A 27723-nucleotide genomic window follows, 5' to 3' on the forward strand; every position below is an offset into this window, starting at 1 on the left:
GGAGCTATATTTAATAACTAAATGAATCATTCATTCCCACTAAGCATTCAGATTAAATAGGCCCTCTTAATCATGTTAGGGGGCTTGTTTTGAATACAATGATATATTCGGCATGACAGTATTGACCGTCCCAATGTGCACACACAGTTACACTCACACATTTACTCTATAGGGAGTAAAGCTCAATGCAGACATGCATGTGAACACATGCATTAAATAGTGCACTATCTATAACTCATAGTCACTTACAAAATCAGACACAAAGAACTGGCTTCAGATATAACCATTCATCCACATTACAGATAAGCATGCACTTCATGAAGACGCTTAAGTCACAAGCAGTGGTACACTGGACTACATCACACATATTGTTGTATAATACTTCTAACTGCTATTCTGTATTTATTTCTATAATTTAATATTAAACACTAAACTAATATATTTCACTGTCTTTCCTCTCTTTATAATAGAGATCAATGGTTGCAGGCACTTCCAAGTAAAATGCAGACATCTTGCAAACACATTCAGGGGTGTAAATCACTTGAGTAATGCTACTTCCTTCATACAAATAAGAACTGTTTTGGGAAATGTTTACTTAACCTTAAATCTAAATATTTGCAATGCTACTTAAATTAGATTTACAATTAAAACATTATACTTTTTAGTCAAAGTACATATTTCAGCAGTCATCATGACGAAAATCCATTCTTGTTTTAAAACAAATATACATTACTATTCAAAAATATGGGGTCAGTGAGTATAATGTTTTGAAAATAAGTCTCTTATGCTCACCAAAGCGGCATTTAATCACAAATACAGTAAAACAGAGACATTGTGAAATATTATTACAGTTCAAAAGAATTAGAGAGTTAGAGTTAGAGTTAGAATTGCCAGCAGTCATTACTCCAGTTTTAAGTGTCACAATCCTTCAGAAATTATTCAAATATGCTGATTTAGTGATTAAGGAACATTATTTTTCTGTGGAAACATAATTTTTTTCAGCATTCTCCATTGAAAAGGAAGCTCAAGACAACAGCATTTATATATATATATATATATATATAAAAAATATATATATATAATATAATATAATAAATATAATAATCATTTCTTATAACATTCTAAATGGCTTCATCATAATTTTTCATTAATTTAAAGTGACCTTGCTAAATAAATGCATTCAGTTATTTCAAAAAGTTTTTTTTATTTTTTTTTACTTTTTTTTATTGATGTTCATAAATTTTATCTTCCTGAACTAAAAAGTCAAATTATGTTCCATTCAATGTTTTAATTCAAATATCATTTGCTTATGTAACTGTATTCGTCATTATATTCATCCTTATAAAGAGATGAAAAAACATGATCCGAATCAAAGCTTTTCTATTACATCTTAACTATTGTCGACAACAGACACTTGAGGCTTTACATAACCTCATTCAAGTGTCAGCACTAACAAAAAAAAAAACTTAGAAATATTTTCCCTGAAGCATTATTTTAGCTTAATGCATTGATTTTTAATTGTGTGGAGTCCCAGACTGTCCATCATCAAGTATAATTCCTCAGTGCTTTTTACACCCGTGAGCATGCCTGGTATGTGTTAGTAGCATCATTTGCTAATCAACTAAATAACGGGTCTTTCATACAAGAGTTTAAAGAGTTGCTTTAGCTTCCTGCACAGCTGCTCCCCAGCCCTGAGGATTTCAACTCGGTCCACAGAGCGCCAGAAACACGCACTACGGGCCACTTCAACCTTTCCTGAACAAGTGTCGCAGGGACAGAGGTCAGCTGATGCTAGTATGGTGGGTTGTAGGAAGCGAGGCTACCGTGTACTCCTGACCCATGTGCCCCCGGCCCGCAGCTGTTCAGATGGGACCGGCTGAGCCTTGAGATCTAAAAGGCGACTGGAAGGAAAGAAGCAGCCCTGACCCGGACTCCGCCTCCAGATCGGAGGCTGACCCTGGCCATCTCTGACAGAGAGCTGCAACCAGATGCACTGGCTAACGGCTAATGAGACCGCTGTCGGGACGGCAGGGTGTCAGAGTGCGCCACTCTGTTAAGATAAAGCTTTGGGGTATTGATATCCGCCACCATGGAAGGTAAGAGATCAACTGCAGTCAAAACACTCGCAGGATTAGCGGAGATCAGAGATGAAATCTTTCACACGAGGTGATAACATCTAACAGTGCTGAGAGGTTATTTTAACCGAGGCAGACTCAACGATTAAACTCCAACTGTCTAAAAACCTTATTCATTGAGACGTGAATAATTTATTTTTATGAGGGAAGAGAGATGATAAGTCATTTACATTGCAAATGAATAATTCAATCGTTTTAAATCCGAAAAATGTAAAAAATGTATGACTTCTCAATAACAATCATTTATAATCTCTATTATGAAAGACAAGTCTTATGCAAACTAATTTAGCTGGAATTTGTATCGGGGACCTAATTTGTATGTCGGGCTGCGGATTCAATTTCCCAAAGCTGCTATTATTCTCAAAATGTGTCTAAAGGTAAACAAAATAATTCAGATGTTATTGAGAGGCCTCTTCATTTGCATAATCAATCAAGGCAGGTTTCTGCAGAGAGCTAAACAACATTAAGGAAACTTTCTGAATTTAATCAGTTCGAGCATTAGCATTAGCTCTGCCCACTGGCAAGGCAATGACTATGTCTACTAGTATAACTACATTTTTAATACAAACTGAACCACAGGCAATTTTGGGGGGTTCATGGAACATAATAAAAGAGAGACTAAGATCTGTATTAAAGACAACACAGTTAAAGCAATAGCTGAAACACATCATTTACGTCTGTAGCACAAGCGGTGCGGGACAAGTTTTGCGCAGATGTCTGATACTGAGGGTTGGGGATTTTTCTAATCAATAAGTATGAGCAATAAAAATACTGATGCTTAGCTTATTCAGCACCACAAAAAAAAATAGCTGATGTCACTGAAGGTGCAGTAGTGTGACAACTGTTTATCTATGTATTTAGTGCCCAATAAATGGAGAAGAATCCGTGATAAATAAAAACCGAAAAGATATGGTCAGAAACATTTCAATGCAGTACAGCATTGTAATGTTCCTGACTGTTTGTACAGTACCATGTTTGGGGTCAGTATTTTATTTATATTTTTAATTAATACTTTCAGTCAGCAAGGATGCATTAAATTGACAGTAAGGTTTTACAATTTGACAAAAATGTTTTGAAATTAGCTCTGTTCTTTTGAACTTTCTATTCATCACAGAAACTTAAAAAAATATGTATTACAGTTAATTATTAAGAAGCACAACTGTTTTCAACATTAATAAGAAAAAAGCCGCAAATTAGCATATTAACAATATTCAGTGATTTCTGAAGGATCATGTGACATGGAAGACTGGAGTAATGACGCTGACAATTCAGCTTTGCATCACAGGAATAAATTACATTTTAAAATAGAATAAGTCAGCAAATAACATTTCTTTTAAATTGGTCCATCTGTTCAGTTTTTATTTAACAGATTCTGTTCCATTCATATCCATAAATGGATAAATAAAATATTTGAATGTTTAACTTGGACAAGCTAGTGCATAAGATCATTACATGAATGCCTGCGCCGAGAGTAATCGAACCAACAGAAAATCAGATTACCGCTATACCATAAAAGAGTTCTCATAACAAAGAAGCCACAGAAAAGCAACAAGGGCTCTTGGAATCAATACGGTGGTTTCTTAGGACGCTCTGACTTTAATCTCTGATGACAGTCTACTGTATTCATCCAAAGAAGTCCCTGCGTGTGAGGAGGACACATGTGGTCATGAAACCACACTGATCTTAAGCCTGACAGCAATCACAAACACTACACATGCAGCTCATGGCTGGCAGACGTCAGAAAGTGCGCTCGGGTGCGTCTGGTCCCCATTCGCCGCTAATGATCTGCCTTTACCGTGAACACCAGGATCTATGCACGCACAAATGCTCCCGCGATGATTACATAAACATGATGTAATGATGATGAGCACCACTCACAACACACAACTTATCAAGAGGCATGCAGGGACACCGTCGACAGATTATGACAGCACTGCTGAGATGACATGATAATCAAGTGTTGCTTCATCTAGTTATGGCTGCACGATATCAGTCGTTACATGTCGGATGACAGCATTACGATCATTATTTGGCATTAACAGTCATGAGCAGATATGCTTTCGTGTCATGCGAATGTTTTACAATCACATCAAGGCTCCGAATTTGCTTTATTCTTGATTGCGTGCCATCTGCAATAAGCTTACACTCACAATTGACAAGAGAGAGAGAGAGAGCGATAGAGGAAAAAAAGAAATGGAAAGGAAATCAAAAACAGCCAGGACGACTTCCTCTGGTCGCCCTGCCAAACGGGCTTTTGTCTCATCTCTGAGGAACTGTCAGGTCTATCCCACTTCATTCTGCAGTTACAGTTGCTCCGCCAGGGATGTGTTTCACCATTACATTTGCAGTGACATCTCATTTGATTTAATTTGCCAATTACTGCACTGGGGCCCGTGATATTCCCCATCACCACTGGCAAGGGGAATTATCCTAATAAATCAGGCTGGCCTGCCTCTGCTCGTGACGAAGGGAGAGAGTTTGACCTCAGAGGAGTAAAGGTTGAGAGAGAACGAGGCCCGCCTCGGTGGGTGGGTGTTAAGGGCCCCACCGGAGGGCCTGGTAAGGAGGAGTTGTCAGTGGTGTGTGTCTTACCTGTCACTGTAGGCAGCGGCGGTAGCAGTAGCAGGCTGAGTGTATCGGTAGGCAGCGTAACCACCCTAAAAACACAACACACACACTCGCTCACATGGGCACGGCGACAACAGCTGTTTGGATTTTTATCAAATGTGTTTGCGTGAAATAAAAGGGTGAGATTGGTGGGGGGAGGAAGGAGGAGGAGGTTGGGTTTGATGTTATGTGCTGTGACAGAGCCTGTATGACTCAATCTCATGTAGATGAAGAGACATGGAGTGCTTTTGGAGAGAGCGGCACGCGAAATTGTCGCTTGGAGTTCACGGCATCGGCGCTCGCGACTCGCCGCATGCTCCAAAAGAGGGGACGCACATGTCATAATCATAGCTATTAAATATGCATAATCTAATTACAAAGCAGCAGCCTTATGTTGGTGACTCAACCTACTTTCTTATTCCTCTCATGCACGCATCTGAGGATTAATTATGTAGCGCTGTCATACTACACTACTTCTTTTTGCCAACGATGGAGAAAGGAATCACTTCAACATGTGGAACGGTAACATCAGATGTTCAGTGCGGCAAAGAGGCCAAACAAACACATGCAGTATAAAGCGCACATGCCTGCTGATTTGAGCAGCGTTTTTCATAGTCAGTGACATGACGAGATATACTGTAGCTGTCTTCTTGAAATACTCCCACATGGCCATTACTGTGCTCTGGACTTTCTTTTTCATTTTGTATTATATAACAATTAGTTCCTGTTCTCTAATTTAGTGTTTCCCAACTATTTTTTTTGTGTTATCTACCCCTAAGCCCTATCATACCCCTTTATAATAACTTTATAATAACTAAATCAAAAATCTGTCTGGATGCACAGGCTGTCATCAACCTAAATTATCATACTTTTATTATAAAATTGTTTTCATCATTATAACAATATTTATCTTAATTACTTACATTTTTTTTCAATATCCTTAACTTGTCACCATACTTTTTGTAATTTTAATTCCACACTTGTTTGAATATTAATACTTCTATTTTCTTAATTAAATTCAAAACAGATGAAAATTAAGTTTCCAGTTTTGCTAGGATGATTTTATCTATTTTTTCTTTCCTCCATTAAAGTGCAACGCATGTTGTAATATGTGTGGCATATTACAATATACGCACATAAACGCTACAAATATTATTTACCAAAATAATATAAAAAAATACCAAAAAAGAATAAATATTATAAATATATATTAGTGCTGTCAAATGATTAATTGTGATTAATCACATTCAAAATAAATGTATTTATTTACATAATATATTTGTGTACTGTGTCTATTTATTATGTGCATATATATACACACACATTAATGTATATATTTAAGAAAAATATGTCATGTATATGTCAAAAAATATATGTATAAATAAAATCAATTATATGAATACAAATATATACATGCAATATTTTCAAAATATATACTGTATGTGTGTGTACTTATTTATACATAATAAATATACACAGCACACACACATACGTTAAGTTAACAAAAACTTTTGTTTTGGATGCGATTAATCACGATTAATCTTTTGACAGCACTAAAATATATAAATATATTATATTATAAGTATATAAATAAATATGTTATACTAATATAAAAATAAATAAATACAAACAAAGTACCCCATAGGAGCTGTATAAGTACTCATAGTTTGGAAAGCAAAAAAAGCAAGAAATAAAAATAAAAGCCTTTCCAAACTACTCCCTGGAACCAGAGCAAAATCATTTTTCCGGCCCTATTATTGCTGTTTGACTAAATGTTTAGAAAGTGCACTCTTGCTTATATGATGAAATATAATATTTCCTAATATATTTTGTTTTGTAGCACTGTTGATTTTTCCTTTTTTTTTTTTGAGGAGGCACTGCTTCCTTTACCATTCTTATTAGCAGTCCACAGAAAACTCTAACCGACAGGTCCATCTGTACACCTCTGCTCTTCCTCGGTTCCTCCAGGGCTTGCTGGTCTCCTGACCCTGCTGTTCTCCACACCAGGCCTTCAGGCTGTAGTAATTACCACCCTCCCTCTCCCTCGGCTCACACATACATAACAGCAGCTCCTTCTCACAACTTTCTTCAAGCTCTTCACTCTCCCACTTCCTCGCAGCTCACCTCCGTCCTCTAACTCCATCCTTAATGACTCACGGGGTAATTCGACACTCCCACTGCGTGGCCGGCCCCTTAACAAACACAACACCAAGCCTGACATGCAGCCGTGATGCATCTGGGCTGTATTTAAAGCCAGTGTGATGAGGTGCAGAGCGGGACGGCTGAACGAGACCCCTTAGTCACCAGTGCTGTCATCTCTGACAGACGGGGGCCGCGGGCATCTACATGTCTCTGAAGCTCCATTAGGCTTGGTCAACTAACCTCAGGGAAACTGACAGGGTGTGCAGGTGCGGGGAGAGCAGTGGTCAGGACTTTAATGCTGAGATGCGGATCTGGAGATCAGCCACAATTTATCATCATGACTCACAAAGAGAGAGAGGAATAGATAGGGCTCCACTGACTCCTGACTGCTGGTTTCTGTCTGGAGCGCATGTGGACATGCTGAGTTTATCATGGCTATTGATGCGCATGGTGAGATCCTCATACTTTTACTAGAGTGTGTTTGTCTGCCACAACCGCTTGATGGCCTGAGCTGCTTGAAAGGACTCCACAGGGGGATATTGCATAGAATAATACGACTTTTCAAGTGCTTTATATGTGCATATGTAACATTATGCAACAATAATTCCAGGCCCTGGTAATAGTCCAACAGCACCAAGACTTCTCAGTGTTTATATTATACTATGCATTAATGGTGGGGATAACTCATTGACTCTTATTGCAGGTTACATCGACACACCAGTAGGTGGCAACAAGTGACTGTCTTCATGGGGGATTCATTGAACCAATGGGATTAAACACTGAACTGAAAAAGCGACTTTTTTTAATTATGAATGATTCATTTAATTATTCACTCAACCGATTTGTTCAAAACAGTGATTCCTGTGTTTATATATTATATTATATTATATTTTATTATATTATATGCAAAATATTGCAAATGCAAAAAAAAAATCTAATTTTACTTTACCTGTTACCCTGTTACTGATGCCTTAAATAATTAAACATATGTTTGAACAACATTATTATTATTATTATTTTTTTTTATAAATTCAAGGAATCTGTAGAGGCAATTTTCAATTACACTTTATTTTAAGGTGTCCTTGTTACAGTGTAATTATACATTTAAGTACTGAGTAATATTTATTAACTACATGTACTTGCTATATGGTTAGGTTTAGGATTAGCATTTGGTTTAGTTAAGTACATGAAGGACACAAATTTCCTTATACTCTGTTTCGTTAGAAGCAAACAGGCTCATGTTGGTGAAACAAAATAATGAGATCATTAGAAAAAGGCTTTCTTCTGATCAAAACGATCAGGTCATATTGGAGGGTCTCCAATCATTACTGATGTTGCAAATGGACTTGTTTGTTACAGTGTGGCTTCGGGCATTTCTGGGTCTTCCAGAAATTGAAAGTCAGCCACATGAGGGAAATGCGAAGCACTTTATATTACAGATTAAATGGAGAGCTATAACACACGCTGTGTCGTTTATATTTGGTAGTTCTTCCTGCCTTATTGCGCCCCTGCATGTGGTATGTATCCAGTTTTTCTTTGTTTAACTTGCTCATTTGAAGGCTGTCTGTTCTGTGCTAGCGTAGCTTCATTTTCCAGACCTCAGCCAACATTCAGTACATTTAGCTGAGCACTCAGCAAATTAAGATGGGTAATAAACAAATACAGTTCTTGGATAGTTTCTAATGAATATTAGATGATCTTATCGCAGCAGAACAATCAATCCCAGCCACTGTGGCACTGCGCTAATGACAGGGGAACAGAGGAAGCGTTACAGCAGCCTGCCCGCCATTTCCACACACATTTGTACCCTGTACAATTTGTTTCGTCCCAGAGGAGGGCGAATTGGGGGAGATACATCAGGCTGTGTCAGGCTCAATGAGACATGGCCTTGAGGAGAACAAGCTCTCTGTCCCTGCTAGTTACCCCACCTAAGCGCCAGATGCTTCTACTAATCTCAAAATGTGATCAACTCGCAGATAAATGTGTTGAAGATATGCAGATTAGGTTAGATTAGATGATATATTTTTTATATCATCTATTCTAAGAAAAAAGGACATTCTGTGTAGCTACATTTCAGTCTACACACTGTATAATCCCAGCATGCCCTGCTCTAGAGCTCAATTTCAACTGACAATAACCTCTATTGCTCTGTCACTGATAGTCATGTGCTGCGCCTGTCTGAGGAAGAATGTTCTTTACTTGTGTGTGAAAGTCTCTGGACACAATTAATATAGGTAGAATTTAAAAGAATGTTAACAATAGAAAGAACAATGAATCAGCTGGTTGGTTTATAGTCTGAGGGATGAATCGGGTGGGGGGAGAAGGGAGGGAGGGAGGGGGTATGTACATGAACATTCAAGGACGGCATGCCAATACTTACATAAATATCTGCACCATAAAATCCATCCTGGTAAACAACACTGGAAAGATGCAAGCACACGCACGCACACACACACAGACAAACACCAAACAAAACACATCAATATTAGTGCATGTTCCCATGCAAGCAATACCAAGCCCATCTCTAGCCAGGCTTAGTGGAACAGAATAAGAAATCCACACACACTGAATCAGAGTGACAAAGGGTCTCTACAAGCACTTTTGAAGTAATTAGAAAGGAGTAAAGGCTTTGTACAGGGGCCACAGAGAGCTGAACGTTCTTCACATTATATTTTAGTCATTAGCGAAATGCAAAAAAATGAAAAAGAAAAATATATCTAGTAAATGTTATATTATTATTAATCAACCATATTGCTTTGGAAAACATTTCAAGTATCACACTTCTGGAAATAATTCAAAGCCAGAATTGAACAGATTTCATTCATAATTTAGTTTTGTGGAGAATTTGAGTCCTAGGTACACTTTATTTTTCTTTTTAAAATCCAAATGAGGGTGACAACGATAATCTCTGAGCCAAATCAAAAGCTGTAAAATGCTGACAAGTCTTCAAAATCTAGAATTTGTGTTTAATTTTATAAAAATGTATAATAACTTCTTTAATCTAAAAATTCTATTAATACCTTACAAGGTAATTGCTTGTTTCCTGTATAGATTTATTTTCATCACACAGTTTAAGTGTCATGATTTTATTTAGCTTTGATTATGTGTTTAATGTATTTTTAAACCTTCGTGTTTTTCAATTTACAATTGAAAGCAGGTTGAGGAAACTACTGTCGTATGCAGTGGCTCACCACCTCAAAACTCCACAGAACCTCCAGCAATATTATCAGCTTGCAGTTACACACATGAAATCAGAACCAGAGACATCATTCGACTGCTCAGAGATCACGAAACATTCTGCATTCAGTAGTTCCAGAGGATTTACATGATGTTACATTACCAAAAAGGAATGCATAAGGCCATCGACCAAGACAGAGCAGCATGACGGCTGACTGTCATCATTCCTTGCAGGATGCACGGGTTACATGCTGCAATGGTTGTGTGTGCTGAGGTAGAGATGCATGCACGTTACCGCAGCCCAGCAACAAGGGGGAGTGGTTGTCAGAAGAGAGGACTAAAGCTGAACTTGTGTTTGTGTGTGTATGTGAGAAGGGAGTATAGTTACGAACCCCCCATATGCTGGGATGTGTGGGGGAGGCGCGGCTGCCCGGAACGTATTGTAGACGGTGCGCCCTCTTCCTCTTAAGTGTGCCCCTCTGTACGCTGCCGCTGCCGCCGCCGTGGCTGCTGGGTATGGGAAGCCTGGCACTGTGAACAAAACATACAGTGTACACATGAGGAACCATTACAGAACAACAATAGTTCAACAGGTTTGGAACCGTGCAGTTACTTTTAACTAAAACTATACATTACATTTATTCTTTTTACAATGTAGTTGTAGATTTAAGTACTGAGTAAAATCAATAAACTACATTCTGTAGGGTTAGTTGTATGTATGGATAAGTTACTGCTGTTACTATAGTAAGTACATGTATCTTGAGTGACAAGGACACTGTTAAATTGATACCAAAAATTTGGTTACACTTAATTTTATGTGTCATTGTTACAGTGTAATTATACATGTACGTACTGAGTAATATAAATTAACGGCTAGGATTATGGTTGCCTGTAATTATGCATAATTAATTGTTATTATAATAGTAAGTACATGTAACGTGTAACAGACACCTTAAAATAAAGTGTTACCAAATACTGTTGCTATTGAAACATAACTAAAAATTAATTTAATTAATTAATGAGTTAATCGAAGTATTAAAATTACTAAAACTGAAATAAAGGAAGGCTAGATAGAATGATTTAAAAAAAACAAAAACTAATAAAAATGCCCAAAGCACTACATTACTAAAACTAAAAATAAAATATGAATAATATTTACAGGAGTAATATATAATGAATAAATACTATATAAATAATGATAGCTCTGGGTGAACTGCCATTATGTAAATGTAAAAACATGCCTTTCATGCTGTTTTGAAATAAAGGGTTTGATGTACTGTGACATCACCATCACGAGCACATTAACATGCCGCCCACATATATACATTAACGCCTATTCAGAATTCAGCAATTTGGCCCACCCCGATGCACGACAGCGTGAACTTTGTCAGTATGCTGAGATTAACCAATCACAAAGATGTCATTTACATATAGATGCCTTAAAGCTACAGCGGCAAAAAAAACAAAAAAACATTAAGAGGCAAAAATGATCAAGCTAAACTAAACTAAAAATGCTTGTTAGTACAAAAACGCAGACTTCTGGGGAACAATAAAATGCTAAATTGCAGGATATGACCCCTTTAAACTCCATTATTGCAAAATAAGCCCCCTCAGGGTGATTACATGGCTGCGTTTGAAATAAGCAGCTAAATGGTCAAAGGATTAATTTGAGGTGAAATTGTTTTAATGTGTGAGAACAAAGACACAACAGGCTGATACAAAAAATAGCTCAGTGTTGCTAGGGACAGTCAAATATGCAGTTACACAATGTACTATTTGACTGCAGAATGCCACGACTGACCAATCAGAATCAAGGATTCCAGAGCGCTGTGTAATAAACTGCCAAATGAACTATAATTCCACAAGCCTCAACTAATCTGAGCTGTGAGAAATGGTGCCCTACCTCCATCTACACCTGCAATTAGCCCCAAACTCTAACAATGAGTAATAACCAAACTACGGGAGGCATACAGACCTCTGAGGCTGGGTGAAAACAGAAAGCTTTGTATTGTTGTTAAATGATCATTAAATTTAATAGGGCGTCGGTGGTGAAAATGACTTTTAAGAGGCTTAATTTGAAATGGTTGAGAAGAAGAAAGAGAGAGGGGGTTTGTGAAAGCTGCTCCATTCTTTAACATTACAGGTTTTCAAAAGTAGATCATATAAATGTCTAATAGGAGCACTAAATCTTTCATTTGGCTGATAAAAAGAGCAAGATTTAAGGAAGGAGTTTGCGTGATGTAGAAAGGTGAAAAAGTATTGTTCCATTTGACTCTTTGTCATCTTGGATATGTCTCGCTTTCACGCAGTGCACCACAGCTGTCATACTATATAAAAGAGTGAAATACAGCTAAATTAAAAAAGTGACGTGACATACAGCCTAGTATGGTGACCCATACTCAGAATTTGTGTTCTGCATTTAACCCATCCAAAGTAGAGCTGAAGATCTTTGCCCGAACCCGACGGGTTCGGTCGGGTTCGGGCTTAATTTATATCATCTTATGCGGGCTCGGGCCAGGCTCGGGCTTGCGCTCCGGTTTGCGAGGTAAACGAGCGGTCATGTGATGTGTTTCCATTAGCGCGAGAAAGATGCCAAAATGAATGCTGAGCAGGTGTAACGGAGGCTTGCCTCTGGTGATTACGTTTTGGTTGCACCAGCAGGCACCAGCAACTAAAGCAAACTCGTGAGCGAGAAGTGGAAAAGTTTTGACCATGTCTATAATGAGAATAATGAGTGAATAATGACGCACCATCAGTGAGCGCAGGAGCGCGCTGAAGACATCTACAGTGGATTCAATCATTTTCCTATTCATTGAGTCTTAAATGCATAATGTTGACAGAGTATTTACGCTAATGTTGGCATTATTCTTTTATAAAATAAAGCAAATCCGGCGGAGCCTTTATCTTAATTTCGTTATTGAAAAATACCCATCTTAATTTAAAATGTATCTTAATTAAATTTTTTTTAAATGACTCGTTTTTATTGGTGTGTTGGTCTATTTATAGGTTAAATGAGCCCATAAGAATGCTGAGATGTTAGGATGTTACAGAGGACTTATTTTATTTCTTTATTCCAACTTCCAAGTGGTCTAGTCTACGTTAGTTATGAGTAAATTATGTTAAAACATGAATAAATTACTCATTGTTGACAAAAGGCAAAAGAGCTGTGTGCGTGCGCACATTTGAATAATGTCGGGCTGTAAACGGGTTCGGGCTTTTAAAAAGCTGTCAATCAAAATGTACTTGTCGGCTCGGGCCGAAACCTGTCGGGCTCGGGTCCAGTCGGGCCTAACTTTTAAGGCCCGATTACAGCTCTAATCCAAAGTGCACACACACAGCAGTGAACACACACACACACACAGTGAACACACACTCACCCGGAGCAGTGTTCATCATTTTTAGGGCCGTTACATAGTCAACGCGAGGAAGCAACGCGAGCGACGCGCTCCCTTTCAAAGTCTAAACAGTGGACGCAAGCGTCACGGGCGATGCGAGTATGCAATACACCGCTCACGCAACAGGGGGTAGTAGAGTTGGGTGATATTAGTAGAGTCGGGTCGCGTGATATTCAGATCACAATGGCAACTGAAGAGGAGTTTATTCTGTTGCTGATGAACTATCGTATAAATGTCGATGAATACGTATAAGTTCGCATAATTTTTCCTCTTCGCCCGCCATTGTATTCAAACCTTCTTCTTCTGTAAACACAATACACTTGAATTAATGTACAATACTTGCAATGTCGCCCCCACCGACAACGCATAGTATTGCGTGCATCGGCGCGTCGTGTATCAAAAACTAGGACGACACATTTGGCTACGCACCGACGCATAATGGCGGCCGAAGCGTAACGATGCGTAGCCTCGGGGACGCGTATGCGTACAGATGCGTTGACTATGAAACGGCCCTTATGCTGCGGCGCCCGGAAAGCAGTTGGAGGTTTGGTGCTTTGCTCAAGGGCACCTAAGTCGTGGTATTGCCAGCCCGAGACTCAAACCCACAACCCTAGGGTTAGGAGTCAAACTCTCTAACCACTAGGCCATGACTTCCCATAAATGAACTCTACAGTTTACTTACAAATTTATTGTATTTATAAAGGAAGACATTAGACATTAGCAAAATACAATAACATATATATATATATATATATAGTGAAGAGGAAGATGTGATATGCCAGACCCAAGAATGCAGAAGAGCTGAAGGCCACTATCAGAGCAACCTGGGCTCTCATAACACCTGAGCAGTGCCACAGACTGATCGACTCCATGCCACGCCCCATTGCTGCAGTAATTCAGGTAAAAGGAGCCCCAACTAAGTATTGAGTGATGTACATGCTCATACTTTTCATGTTCATTATTTTCAGTTGGCCAAGATTTCTAAAAATCCTTTCTTTGTATTGGTCTTTAGTTATATTCGAATTTTCTGAGAAACTGAATTTGGGATTTTCCTTAGTTGTCAGTTATTATCATCAAAATTAAAAGAAATAAACTTTTGAAATATATCAGTCTGTGTGTAATGAATGAATATAATATACAAGTTTCATTTTTTGAATGGAATTAGTGAAATAAATCAACTATTTGATGATATTCTAATTATATGTCCAGCACCTGTATATATAGATATAATATATAATGCAACATTTAAAGTGCAGCATAAAACCCCCCGAATAATATTAATTAGTCACATTTTATTCCTTTCTCCTTCCATGCCAGGCAGCCCCTTTGACAGCCATTTTTGAAATATGCTGCGTACATGTTTGCATATTTGCAAGAGCTTCACTTTGATGTGTAGAATGTGTCCTGAAGAAAAATAAATATGAGATGTATTTAGCCTGAATATTTACAGGATAAACAACTTAGACTATGCACTTTCATTTAGAACGATGAAGGGAGGGCTAGATGAAAACGGAGAGAGAGAGAGACAGCGAGATAGAGCAACAGTAAGTGCCGCTGAATGAGAGATGGGAGCGTGCAGCCGCAGCAGCAGCAGTGAGCTCCAGGGGGATGCACAGGAGAGTTAGTCCGTTTTATTGCTTTGAGAGCGATTACAGTGAAGCAGATGCTCTGGCCGACGGGAGGTAGCCTCCGCATCAAAGCCATAAAAGTGTACAACTGCTTTGTAGTGCAATAATTTCTCTCATTGGCTTTTGTGTGGGAAGTGTTTGGCAGGGGTGGGGGGTAGACGGGTGAGCAGAGCCCTTGTTTCATAAACATTGCAGGAGGTTTCGGATGCCCTGTGCATTGCGCTCTGCAACTTTACACAGTGCAGCAAACCGCAGAGGCTCTTTTATGGATGCATATATAAACAAAAGGCGCTTAGAGATTAGACAGATCTCACAGCTTTCAGATAATGTAAAATGTGCTGTGTATTGAGTACAGATAATTCTGCAGCTTGTTGAAAACTAGGATTAATAATTGTAGAAATAATCAGAAAGATAAAAAAAAATCTAACAAATTAAGAAAGTACACTCAAAAAAATTTAAATAATACAACCCACTGTTTAGTGAAATTTTAGTGAAATATGGACAAACCCAGAAACTTGGTTGTTTTGACCCAGCGGTTGGGTTACATGTTTAAACCAAATTTTTTTTTTTTGGGGGGGGGGGAGTGGGGTTGGGTGGGGGGAGGGCGATAACATTATTAGGGAGTAAAAAAAAGGCTGATACCGATATATCGGCCGATATTCTTTGTGTATATTATAGTTCAGTACCAGTCAAAAGTTTGGACACTTTCCCATTCGTGTGTCCAAACATTTGACTGGTACTATATATAGAATACTGCATATACATAAACAGAATATATATATATATATATATATATATATTCATAAACCCATTTTTTGCTATGATCACTCAAATGTTGCGATCAAACACTTATAATGACATGACAGACTTTAATTAAATTCAGTTCCATTCAACTTTATTTAGTTGAAGTTTATTTCACTCTGTAACATTCATTCATGGATTTGTGCTACTGTCTTCACACACAGACGAAACTTACTACAGAAGTTTGAAGTGTGAAATAATATCGGGGAGCGCGGCACACAGAGCAATGCGGGGTTAACACACATTTACTAAATTCTGACTTAAGAAAATTTTTCACCTTATTGTTCTTTTAAAATGAGACAAATCTGGTATTGTTTTAATCTCTGATCTATTATTTATTATTTGTAACACTGCATTACAATGTGCTATAATATGACATTAGCGATGTAATTTACACTATTTACTTTATTTTAATGAGAAACAACGAGAAACAGGCGAATAAAGACAGACAGTCAATGTTTAATATTTAGAAATTATTATTTCAAGACATCACATCGTTTATGTGGGCTCAGATAATCTGATTATTTCTAATTCATAAAAAATGCTATTATTTTATTTGACAAATATATATATATATATATATATATATATATATTATTTTATTAACAAAATATTTTAGTTTGTCTTTTTTTTATTCGATCAGATAAGATTTTATCTGTCATATGTTCAAGTTACAATGTGTATAATAAATATATACAGCACACACAAATAATGTAAACAAAAACTTCTACTTTGATTTCGATTAATCATGATTAATCTTCTGACAGCACTAGGAATAATGATGACAATTATCAATAAAAATAAAATTAACTAAAATTATAGTTAAAATGTAATGGGTGGGGGGTTCTGAATGATTCTGACTATCACCACTCATTTGTAAAAAAAAAAATTAACAAATAAAAAAAAATCTAGATTACTAGTCAGTTGTTGGATGACTAGCTGACCCATCCCTTTCAAATTTACAGTTCTTTTCCTTCAAGAAAAATGTAAGTAGACAGTCACTAACTATATATACTCTGTTCTCTATAGGCCCTCCCCAACTGGTAGCTTTATAATCCAAACGTATGTTATCTCACAGTAAGCAGTCTTTTGAAACACGTTTCAAGTCTTATGAATGTACATTTTTAATCACCTCTGTACACATGTCGGGGTCATTTCAAATTGTTTCTTCCCACAATGTACAACACAGAAGCGGCCACCAAAAGTGCTTTCATTCCATTTTAAAACGCTTCGTCCTTCCCTTAAAAGCTGCTTGTTGTCTTTGACGATAGCCTATCTGCTCAAATTAATTCAGTTTTGCTGCTGCCTTTTTGAATATTCTCAAATTCTTCTCTTGCGCTCCATTAATTGCACGTCACTTTTCAAACTTATGATAGCCTACAGTATTTGTGAGTTCAAAAAAATCCCAGCAATGTTGAAAGCGCCGGAGGCGGCCACTGTCTTTCATTCAGACAGGACTCAATCAAAGAGATAGAGCAGGGACACTGATTTCATATTAAAACACTGAAACATTAGTGCTGTGGATCTGTCAGTCAATACAAATCACCCTCTAAATCATTACGACCCATACTTCATTTCTGTCCATATGGCTGAAAATCCAATAATCTAAATGTTGGGCATAGAGAATTTACCCTTCCTCTCAGTTAAGGAAATTCGTTTATTAATATGTGATCAATTATTGCTTTGCCAATAATCATTTAAGATGAGAAATTAAGGTCAATAAATGAATGTGTGTGCAGAGAAATGTGAAGTCTGAATGGTGTGAGCATTTATGTGTACACTTCTTCAACTTTTAGGTACTTCCATGTCTCAGGGGTTGATATGAATTCAAAGAGATTTCATATATATATATATATATATGTAGTTTATCTAAAACAGTGAAATAAAATGAAAAAAAAAGAAACTATTTATACAGTAGCTATTATTATTTTACTATTTTTATTTGTGCATGTGGTTACCAAAGAGACAACAGTGTGATCATGTTTGAGCTGAAATATGAAATATGATGTGTGAAGACAACAAAGAAACATCAAGGTATACATATGTATGTTACATGGAAAATGGAATTGCATAATTTCATTTTAATTGCATAATGCGATAAAAAACAGTTAAATAAGGCACTTACAATTTAAAACCAACCGTTACATTTTTCTGCTTTGTGGTTGATATTTTTATAAGCTTGTATGGTAGGGACAGAGACCATAGAAAATATTTGGACAAATCATAATTAAAAATGATTGAATTTCGTTGTACCACAATTTTCTTTAGTGGAATGTTTTATTGTACATTCTGTAATTATGGAACACCTTTGCCACTTTGAAATATATATATTAAAAAAAAAAGTAGTTCTCCCTCACAATTGCAAGTTTATATCTAAAAATGTGACATTTCTCAAGTTGCACAGTAATAGTCAAATTGTGCAAAAAGGTTAAAACATTACATAAGTGTGTGCATTTTGAAGTCATAAAAGGCTAATCATTAAATTTAGCAAGGAAAACAATACACCAGTTTGATATGTGATTGAAATGACATCATTGGTTTAGGAACAAAAATGAGACAGAATTATCTAATGATGCATGGGTCTATGCAGTATAGCTGTCAGATGTCTATCTTCAAAAAGCGTCCATAGTTGAGGAAACACCCTTATATTTGCCTTTCGTTATCAGGCTGCATATATGACTTTCTAAAAAATAATTGCTAGAGCAGCATCTTTATAACCTTGTTTGTGTTTGAACTCCTTTCCTGAAAAAAGCCCCACATGCATTAGAGAAAGACAGAGTGTGTATGTGTGCGTCTTTAAAGAAGAGCCTCAGATTTCCCGTGGTCAGAGGTGGCCTCAATTTGCATAATCTTTGGCCGTAAATTGCTGGAAGACTAATTTTCAACCATCCGCCCAATCTCCGTCAGGCGTAGCACTTAATCAGAGATCAGCCCTGCAGACAAGCGAGGTCTGGCACGTTGGTCATCCCCTCAGCCTTGTGCCAATAGCTTTCATTCCCCTCAGCCGGAGAACTGTTAATGAACATCAAAGCTATCTTAAATCAACAGTCTGCCGCAGGTGAGAGCCGCTTCGAGGGGCGATCGCTGAGGCTTGTTCAGAAACCAACCTCACGTCACACGTCTGACTGTGTCATGAATCAAAGGCACTCGTCTTCCATCTCGGTCCCTCGGGATATTTGTTTATATAGGTAACTTTCTAGCTTACTAGTCACCATTCAAATTCACGCTCAATCGCTCTGTGCAGTCTTTCTATCTGCAATCTCAGCAGCTACGCGCCGATGTCTATTTCTGCCATTAGACAAACCAAAGAATCTGCGGCGTTTTCCGCTATCACCACATTTCGGGCGTTTTAACGATGCTCTAATTCTAATTAAGACAAAGAAACAGCGAGCGCTGGAAAGAACAAAACATTCACACCTTAATGGGATGTGGGCTGTTTGGACATCTGAAAGGTGAGACGAAAGCAAATCAATAATGAGCCATTTTGTAATTAACAGAATGTGCGCTGAATTAGGCAAACGACTGTCTAGAGAAATTGAAAATATTGATTTTAATTTATAAAATATATTTCAGCTCTTTGATGCCCTTGCGTCGACAGACAATTAGATGGAACCATCACCTCAATATTTTTGCCTTCCCGTTTCTTCTTATTATCATAAAACTTCGATATTTTCCCATATAATGGAGGAGGTAATGATGTTCGGGGAAGGTCAGATGCTGGGATGGACAAGGTTGAGGACGAGATGACCGGAGAAAACGAGAGAAAAAGAGTTTTAGCGTGTGTTTCAACCAGCGAAACCTGCTTGCTTTCAAAGGCCAATAAAATGAAATGAAGCCCTGGGGGTCTGGAAGCTCGCTGTGTACCATGTTTGCAGTTTTGACAATGCCGTCTTGGAGCCTCTTGCCAATAGGCCAGCAAACACAGATGCACATTGTGAAACAGGCCCTTTGGGTGATCAGAATAATCACTTCCTGCCTGCCAGCTCTTTCAAGCCTATGCCAGAGCCCATAGATTAAGGTTACCCATTGCACACACCTCCAAACATCAGGCCCAAACTATGCCTCCGTCAAATAATGCAGTTATACAACAACTGCTACAATTTTCTGCTTGTTTGTGGTTGATATTTTTAACCGAAAACTGAACAACACTGACAAAGGCCCACGTATCTGGACACTTTTGAGTCACATTTCAGATGTTAGAATATCATTCTAGCACCCACTCCCTTTCAAAGCACCCAGCTAACAAGGAACATTCTCAGGCTAGGAACAAACATTCTTCTAGCAATGCTAACAGATGTTCTTTCAGAGTTACCTAGTCTTTACAGATGTTCTCAAAACATTGGCACAAAACATGACATTGCTCATGGAAGGGTGTTTTTTCAAATGTCACTAATTGTTTCAGAACATTCAAAAACAATGTTCCCATTATAAAATGGAATGTTCCTTTGACATTTGCATAAGGAAAATAATACTTTTTAAAACATTTTTGAATGTTCAGATATAATGTTTTCATATTATAATATAAACATTAGAACAATGTACTTGTTAGCTGGGCTAGTGGTATTTCTAGCAAATGATGCTGTTCTCTCAGAAGTAACTTTGCATTTCTGGGGTAGTTGTATTAGCAGAGTACCCACTGGTCATCGCATTTCTAATGAAATATCAAATTATTAGAGTGAAAAGTGCACTTTCCTTTTTCAAAATGAATGGCACTTTCTTTAATTTTTCATCCAGTGATTTATCTAATGCAATGAGATTTATACATTTATGCACTGCCAATACTATTTGGAGCCACTGTAAGTCCAGTATATGGTGATAAAATAACAACAGGAAAACAGTTAGCTTTCAACTTGCTTTTTGAAAGTAATATGAAAGTATCATATGTGATAGAGTAATGTCAGAGTAATAAATATCAGAGTAATAGTCAAATGGATGATTCAGAGCTTGTGGGTTGAGAACTTTTTTCACACACAAAGCACATTAGTGAAGCTGCCCATTAGCCCTAAATGCAAATGCATTTAACCCTCTGTGTTACAGTGATGCTTTATGCAATTAAATGATACATTTTACAATTTTACTTTTTAAGAAAAAATAAAAACTGTTTTTGATGATTTCCCATGGCATTCTTCCTTACGTTTTTCAAAAGTCCTGTTTTTGTTGGACCTATTTTATGTCCAGAAATCAAACTATTTCATCATTAGAATAACATGCATACCCAATCTTTTCACTAAAGATTAAATGAATGACAGAGTCAGTTTCTTTTAAATGTGCCTCCACTCACCTGCATAGAATTCTGGACTGTAGACTGCACCCATGACTGGATTCAACTTCCAGCCTAGACATAAGACAGAGCGGGAGATCTGATATTAGCCACCTCGGTCTGCACTTGTAAAAAATTACATCTGATCCTACACAAGACATAGAGACGGATTCTGACTAACTAGAACCTCCAGGCCAATGCATAATGATGTCAGTAGAGGGCTGACCACACTGAAGCGCTGCTGTCATCCACAGAAAGGAAAGGGCACGGAGCGCCTTGACAGATTTCTCTCTGATTCTAACCTCTACAAATGGCCTGTCTGTTTAAGCCCTCCATAAGTACAAAAAAGAGAGAGATATTTCAGCGATATCAACTGAGATCTAAAAGGTTGTCTCGACATTTCACTTCCACTGAAACTTTTTCGAGAATTACAAGCACTTAGTTTGAATCTCTGAGGTCTGTGGCCACAGAAAACTACCGATCGTGAATAAGACAGTAAAGTTTCCTGCTTGTGAAGGTGCGAACTTAGTCTAAAGTCGAAACTTGCAAAGTAGCGTGCTAATAAGCATTAAATGAATATGAAATAGTTACTAGGTTGTTCATTAAACGAGTACATCTGTGATACTGATCTGCACAAGATGCTCTTTGGATAATTTTCTAATTATGCTGGAGAACACCAGCTTCAGCTTTTATACAAATGTGCAACAGTGCTATTGACATTAAAGGAATATGAATACATTCTTTTTTTTTTTTTTTACTGTAATTTAATTACAACATAAATGTAAATATAATCTGTTACAGTTGCTGAGAAATTATTTTGGAATTAAATTACAGTTATGAAAATGTTAACGATTACAAAGGGGGTGACATCTGAATATTTTCACACACATACAGATATGATTGATTTTTCTGTTTTAAAATACGAAAAAACAATGTTTCAGATAGATAGATATATTTGGTTATGTATATGTTTTAATATATATATATATATATATATATATATATATATATATATATATATATATATATATATATATATATATATATTCACAGTTTTTTTTAAGCATTGTTTGATTTTATTAAACTATTAAACTAGGCTATACTGTATCTTATGATTTTAAATCTGTATTTAATCTCAGAACAATTTCAAAGTAAAAAGAGGAGCTTAAGTGATTTTGTGGCGGTTGCGTATTCAAATGAAATGATTATATTCAAGTGATGAAGGATTTTGAAAGTCTGACATCAGTGCTAAGAGCTACTGTAAGGTTAACTCTGCCTGCTCTCAATGTTTCAAAATGATTAACAGTTGAATACATTTGTTAGAAATTTAGAAAAGTAATCAAAAAGTAATCACATGTAATCAGTTACATTACTTCAATGAAGTAACTGAAATAGTTACACTACTTATTACAACTTGCAATTTGTAACTTATTACATTTCCAAAGTAACTTCCCCAACACTGCTTATCAGTATATATAAAATATAATAGAAAGCATTATGATGTTAATGAAACTTGTTCTTACCGTTTGCATATGGGTTGACGGCCTTTTTATTTGTCATTACCCGTGCTGTTGCATTGTTAACCTGAGCACAAACAGAAGCATGTGAGCAAGAAACATACTGAAGCTAAAGCTGTAATTACTGAAAATACTGTTTTAACAAATATTGCATGCATTACAGTGAAGATTTACAAAATGATTACATATCATAACAAACAGTTAAAGAAAAGTGGTAAGACATATAAAGCAAAGAAAATATATGCAATAGTCTCATCATAAAAAGACTCTCAAAAGCATGCGTCATCAAAACAAATGATCAAGTTGAAGAAGTACATAGAGAAAAAAAACAACAACAAAAAACACACAAAATGCACTCAACAAATGAAAGGCATTGAATATGAGAGCATGCAGTGGAGAGGGAACGGTTAGGTTAAACGAAAAGAAATAGAAAAAGTAGGAATGGAAAGAAAGAAAACAAAACATTTGGCACGTTTACGCAACATACACTAAACATTCAGAGTTGAGGTACAGTCGGAAAACAAAGCAACATTTAGCATTCAACACTCCAAGAGCCTTGTGCTTCATCACAAGAAAAATAATCAGAAAGGAAAATATATATATAAAAAACCAAAGTAATAACGAAAGAAAATCATTCAAGCCGAGAGGGCAGCTAACAAAAGATATAAAAAGAGGGTGCATTATTTAACATAATCATGGAGTTCAGAATCTGAGTAGGATGCGCACGATTCAGTTCAATCCAATCAGAGCCTCTCAGGAAGCTAAATGTTCACTCAAGTAACGCGTACCAAGAGAAAACAGCATCAAGAAACTCAACATCAAGTCAAAAAACAGTCACGAGGTATCAGCGCGGAGTTCGTGAAATGGCAGATGGCTCTCCACTTACCATTCGCCGCCATCGCCCGCGTGTGTATCTATTGTTACCACGCTTAGTGAGTTTGGTGAGGGGCCTACCAGCTACCGTTGGAAAAGGGGGGGAAATGAGAAGGCAAAATAGGCAACATCTTACTTAAAGACGGCACCACATTCGAATACCTCTTCAAATTTTAAAAGCACAAAGAAAGAATAATAATAAAGTAAAGAAAGAAGCCCAACTGTCAAAATGGGAATCGGCTATAAAGATGCCCACTTTCGCTGCAGACCTGCAGATCAGTTTTGCTACAGTACTTCACCTTCAGTGACTGTTCTAGACTGTAAATTAAGTGTAATTTGAGCTGGAGATTTTAATAGGCTTGTGTTTGAGAGCAGCTCCGTCTAATAGCAGCGTCTTCAGGCCAATTAACAAGCGCTGCCGACTTCGGGCCGCTTTAAGCGCAGATCCCTCGTCAACTTTGCAATAAGGCCTCTGGCTATCATCACACAAATGCTGTTTGCACTCTGCCTGATGACTTACTGCACCCGTTTGCTTATTAAGCCAAAATATGCTTTAAAAAAACAAAAGAACAACAATAGAAAAGAACCAAATAAACACAAGTGAATGCCAACAAAAGCAAACCAATTAGATAACAGCGAGCACCGTATTATATTTGATCTGAGATCTTAGAATAACTGAAACATATTAGGGAGACAATGTGGGGAGTAGAGTTGCCACCCGTCCCTTAAAATACAGAATCATCCCGTATTTAAAGGTAAAATGACGCGTCCTGTATCAAATCAATACGGGACAGGATTTGTCCTGTATTTTACAAATGCCAATACACATAGTTGAATAAACTATTTTTTACTGTTTGTAATACTAATAGCAGTTATGATGAAATCAATTTCATAGTATTAGAGAAGTTCATTTGTGTGTGATTGCATTTCTGGAGACATCTGAGATGCCGTTAAAGCAGCTTGCGGTAAACCTGCATGGTTGAAAACATCTAGGAGCTGATGTCCACCCTTTGAACACAAGAGAAGCAGTTTAAATGCTCACCGTGTGACTTAAAGGGATAGTTCACTCAAAAATGAAATTTTTGTCATCCTTTACACACCCACAAGTTGTTCCAAACCTGTTATAATTTCTTCCTTCTGTTGAACCCAAAAGAAGATACTTTGAAGAATGTGGGTAACCTATCAGTGTCTGGGCCCCAGTGACTCTGATAGTATTTATTTCTCTATAATGGAAGTTAATGAGAACCAGCAGCTGTTAGGTACCCACATTCTTCAAAGTGTCTTCTTTTGCGTTCAAACAGAAGAAAGAACTTTTTGAATGAACCGTACCTTTAAAGTGACAGACACATCAATGCTTCTAAAGGTATTGGCCTATTGTTTTATTACATTTTTGAACAGTCTGTTAATACACTTTTCCATAAATTATCAGAGCTTGGTAGACGTAATTATTATATTTTTTAAAATTTTATATAGCTTAATTAATAGATTATAATGAATGTCAGACCCTATTTATTAATCATTTAAACTTATCATACATATATATATAGGCTACATGATAAATAATCATATTTCATTCACAATCTGGCATTTTAAGACGTTTAGAAATGCTAAATTATTTAGATAAAAAGTTGAACGAAAATAAGTTGGACATAATAATGTAGTCCCAATTTAAGCAAATGAATAAAAAAACAAAAACAAAAAAGAACAGCTGTCAACAGTCCTGTCAAAAAATAACTAACAATAATGAATAATTATAAATAATCAAATTTAAAATAACAATATTAATGTGTCCTGTTGCAAGTGTACATATTTGAGAATGTTTTCTCATGGTTTATTGTTAAGCTACGAGTTCTTCACTGATTATTTGTGTCCTTGGTGTTTTTGTTTGATTGTTTTTTTGGGGGGCGGGGGGCATGAATGGGTGCCCCTAATTTCGTCTCGCTGAAGGTGGCAACCCAAGTGGGGAGGGAGGGAGGGAGGGAAGGAAAGAGGGACAGAGAGAGGAGCACACACAGGAAAAGACGAGTGATGCGTCTAAAACAGTGAGATGAGAGTGAGGCACACACTGACACACAAAACAGAACCAAGAATAACAACAAGAACGACAAATGAACAAAACAAAACCAAACTAAACAAAAAGCAATTGAGAAGGGAAATATTTGTTACATGCACCTCTATTTTACGACCTTCTACCACCGTGCCGTGTAATTTCTCTCTGGCCCTGTCCGCATCGGCACTATTTTCGAAAGTTACGAAACCAAAACCCTGCATGCAGGTGGGAGAGGGGAGGGGGGAGAACAACATGCACATTATTAATTCAGTCATACACCCAAGAAATCCACTGTGGCTCTACCTCGGCCATTCTCACACACAAAAACAGCTGCTGCTGTATTTACCCCTCTCTCTTTCTCCTCCTCTTTTCTCCTGCATCATGCAAAGCATCGAGATTAAACCATAATTTATGGGTTCTGTTAGAACCACTGAGGAGAAATGAAATGAAAGAGCACGTCTAAGAACGTAAAGTCACTTAATGAAATAAAAAAAGGAGAGAGAGACCAAACAAAGGGATATATACCTTTAGTAAGTCTTAGAATAAACTAAATCTATTGGAAAAAAATAAATGCTGTCATTTAACACTGTATAATGCAACATAAAGAAAAGTCATTACAAAAGTGAAAAAAAAAAAAATCAATTCGTAAGACAAATGATAAAGGATTGTGTACTACAGAACTTGTTAACATGCATCATTATCTCCCCCAGCTGGAACAGAAGAACATAATTCATATTTCAATAAAGAAAATTGTTTATGCACAGGAATGATGCTAAGTGTCATAATACTGAATATCGCTGTCAATTAGGGAGCTCAGTGGAGAATGTTCTTCATTTGACACCGTTACAGAGCAAAGACAAGTGCCAAACACATTTCCACACACTCCATTGAACAGGGCACTAATAACTCTAGCACAGCAGCTGATGTGAGATTGCATTACATACGTTAACATGACTACCACAAGCATTTCTTCTGTACATTACAGGGACTAATTCATCACTGGATATTTTGCCTTTTTAAATCAACATTACGCTTCTAAACTCACTGGACTTTTCTGATTGGTCAAGAATGAGAGCATGCAAAGGAAGTGAGTCACAAACGTACCTTTGATCCTCGTTCATTAAATATGATTTCAACATCTAAGATTTTACCAAATTGCTGGAAAGAGAACAGAACACAGATCAGACAGTGTCTCAATTGGATGTGACATGTAAACAGACTTCAGTTCAAGCTGCATTAAGCTACATGTTTTAAATGTTTAAGTTAATCTAAAAATCAACAATTATTCAAACTTTTGATGGGTCATTTATAAGGCCTTTCTTTTATTCTGGAAAACAAATCCTTTGATCAAAGTAAGAGCTTTAACAGAACTGAATTGAAAAGATAATTTTGTTCATTCATTAATCACTGCTAAAATAACTGTAATAAATCATTTTATATATAGACACTACCATTCAAATATAAGAGGATGCTATGATTTTTTATTATTAAAAATACAGTAAAATTTTTGGCTTTGTGAAATATGTTAAAATAACTATAAAGTCTATAACTGTCTCCCTCTCTCTCTCTATATATATATATATATGAATATATAAATAATATATAAGTTTTGTATTTTTATATATTTTAAAATATTTTGAATCATTCAATATGCAGATTTGCTGCTTATATATATATATATATATATATATATATATATATATATATATATATATATATATATATATATATATATTAGAAAAAAGTTGTGGCACTTAATGTTTATGTGGAATTATGTGGAGTTTTTCAATAATATAGTTCTTTCTTTCTTTTTCTTTTGTTCAAAAATATTTTTTCATATTTATATACTGTATATATATATATATATATATATATATATATATATATATATATATATATATATATATATATATATATATATATATATATATATGCATACATACAGACACACACACACACACACACACACACACATACATTTCACTATTCAAATAAATAATTCAGTTATGACCTGTTACACCAGTGAAGCAACCCTGCTGCTTCCCTTAAGAAGCTAAGGACCAAAACAAGGTGCTGACCCAGATCACAGATCTTACCCAATCTTCAAATACCATCCCACAAGCAAGAGAACAGTGTGT

At 36.6% G+C, this 27723-nt stretch overlaps 1 protein-coding gene across 10 annotated transcripts in view; it reads right to left on the reverse strand.

Moving 5' to 3' along the window:
- The window catches only part of LOC113046992 (RNA binding protein fox-1 homolog 1), a 271768-nt gene that overhangs the window by 8617 nt on the left and 235428 nt on the right, over positions 1 to 27723 (reverse strand). For 8 of the 10 annotated variants that reach the window (XM_026208192.1, XM_026208196.1, XM_026208197.1 and 5 more), the window contains 7 exons: positions 26690 to 26743; positions 25708 to 25800; positions 22669 to 22729; positions 21167 to 21220; positions 10454 to 10592; positions 9265 to 9304; positions 4728 to 4792 (listed from right to left, as the gene is read on the reverse strand). In XM_026208192.1, the coding sequence (XP_026063977.1) occupies positions 4728 to 4792; positions 9265 to 9304; positions 10454 to 10592; positions 21167 to 21220; positions 22669 to 22729; positions 25708 to 25800; positions 26690 to 26743 (506 nt within the window). The remainder of the gene's footprint in view (positions 1 to 4727; positions 4793 to 9264; positions 9305 to 10453; positions 10593 to 21166; positions 21221 to 22668; positions 22730 to 25707; positions 25801 to 26689; positions 26744 to 27723) is intronic. The other 2 variants (XM_026208198.1, XM_026208200.1) reach the window with 1 other exon arrangement.

This window comes from Carassius auratus, chromosome 28, assembly GCF_003368295.1.
Source record: "Carassius auratus strain Wakin chromosome 28, ASM336829v1, whole genome shotgun sequence".
NCBI lineage: Eukaryota > Metazoa > Chordata > Actinopteri > Cypriniformes > Cyprinidae > Carassius > Carassius auratus.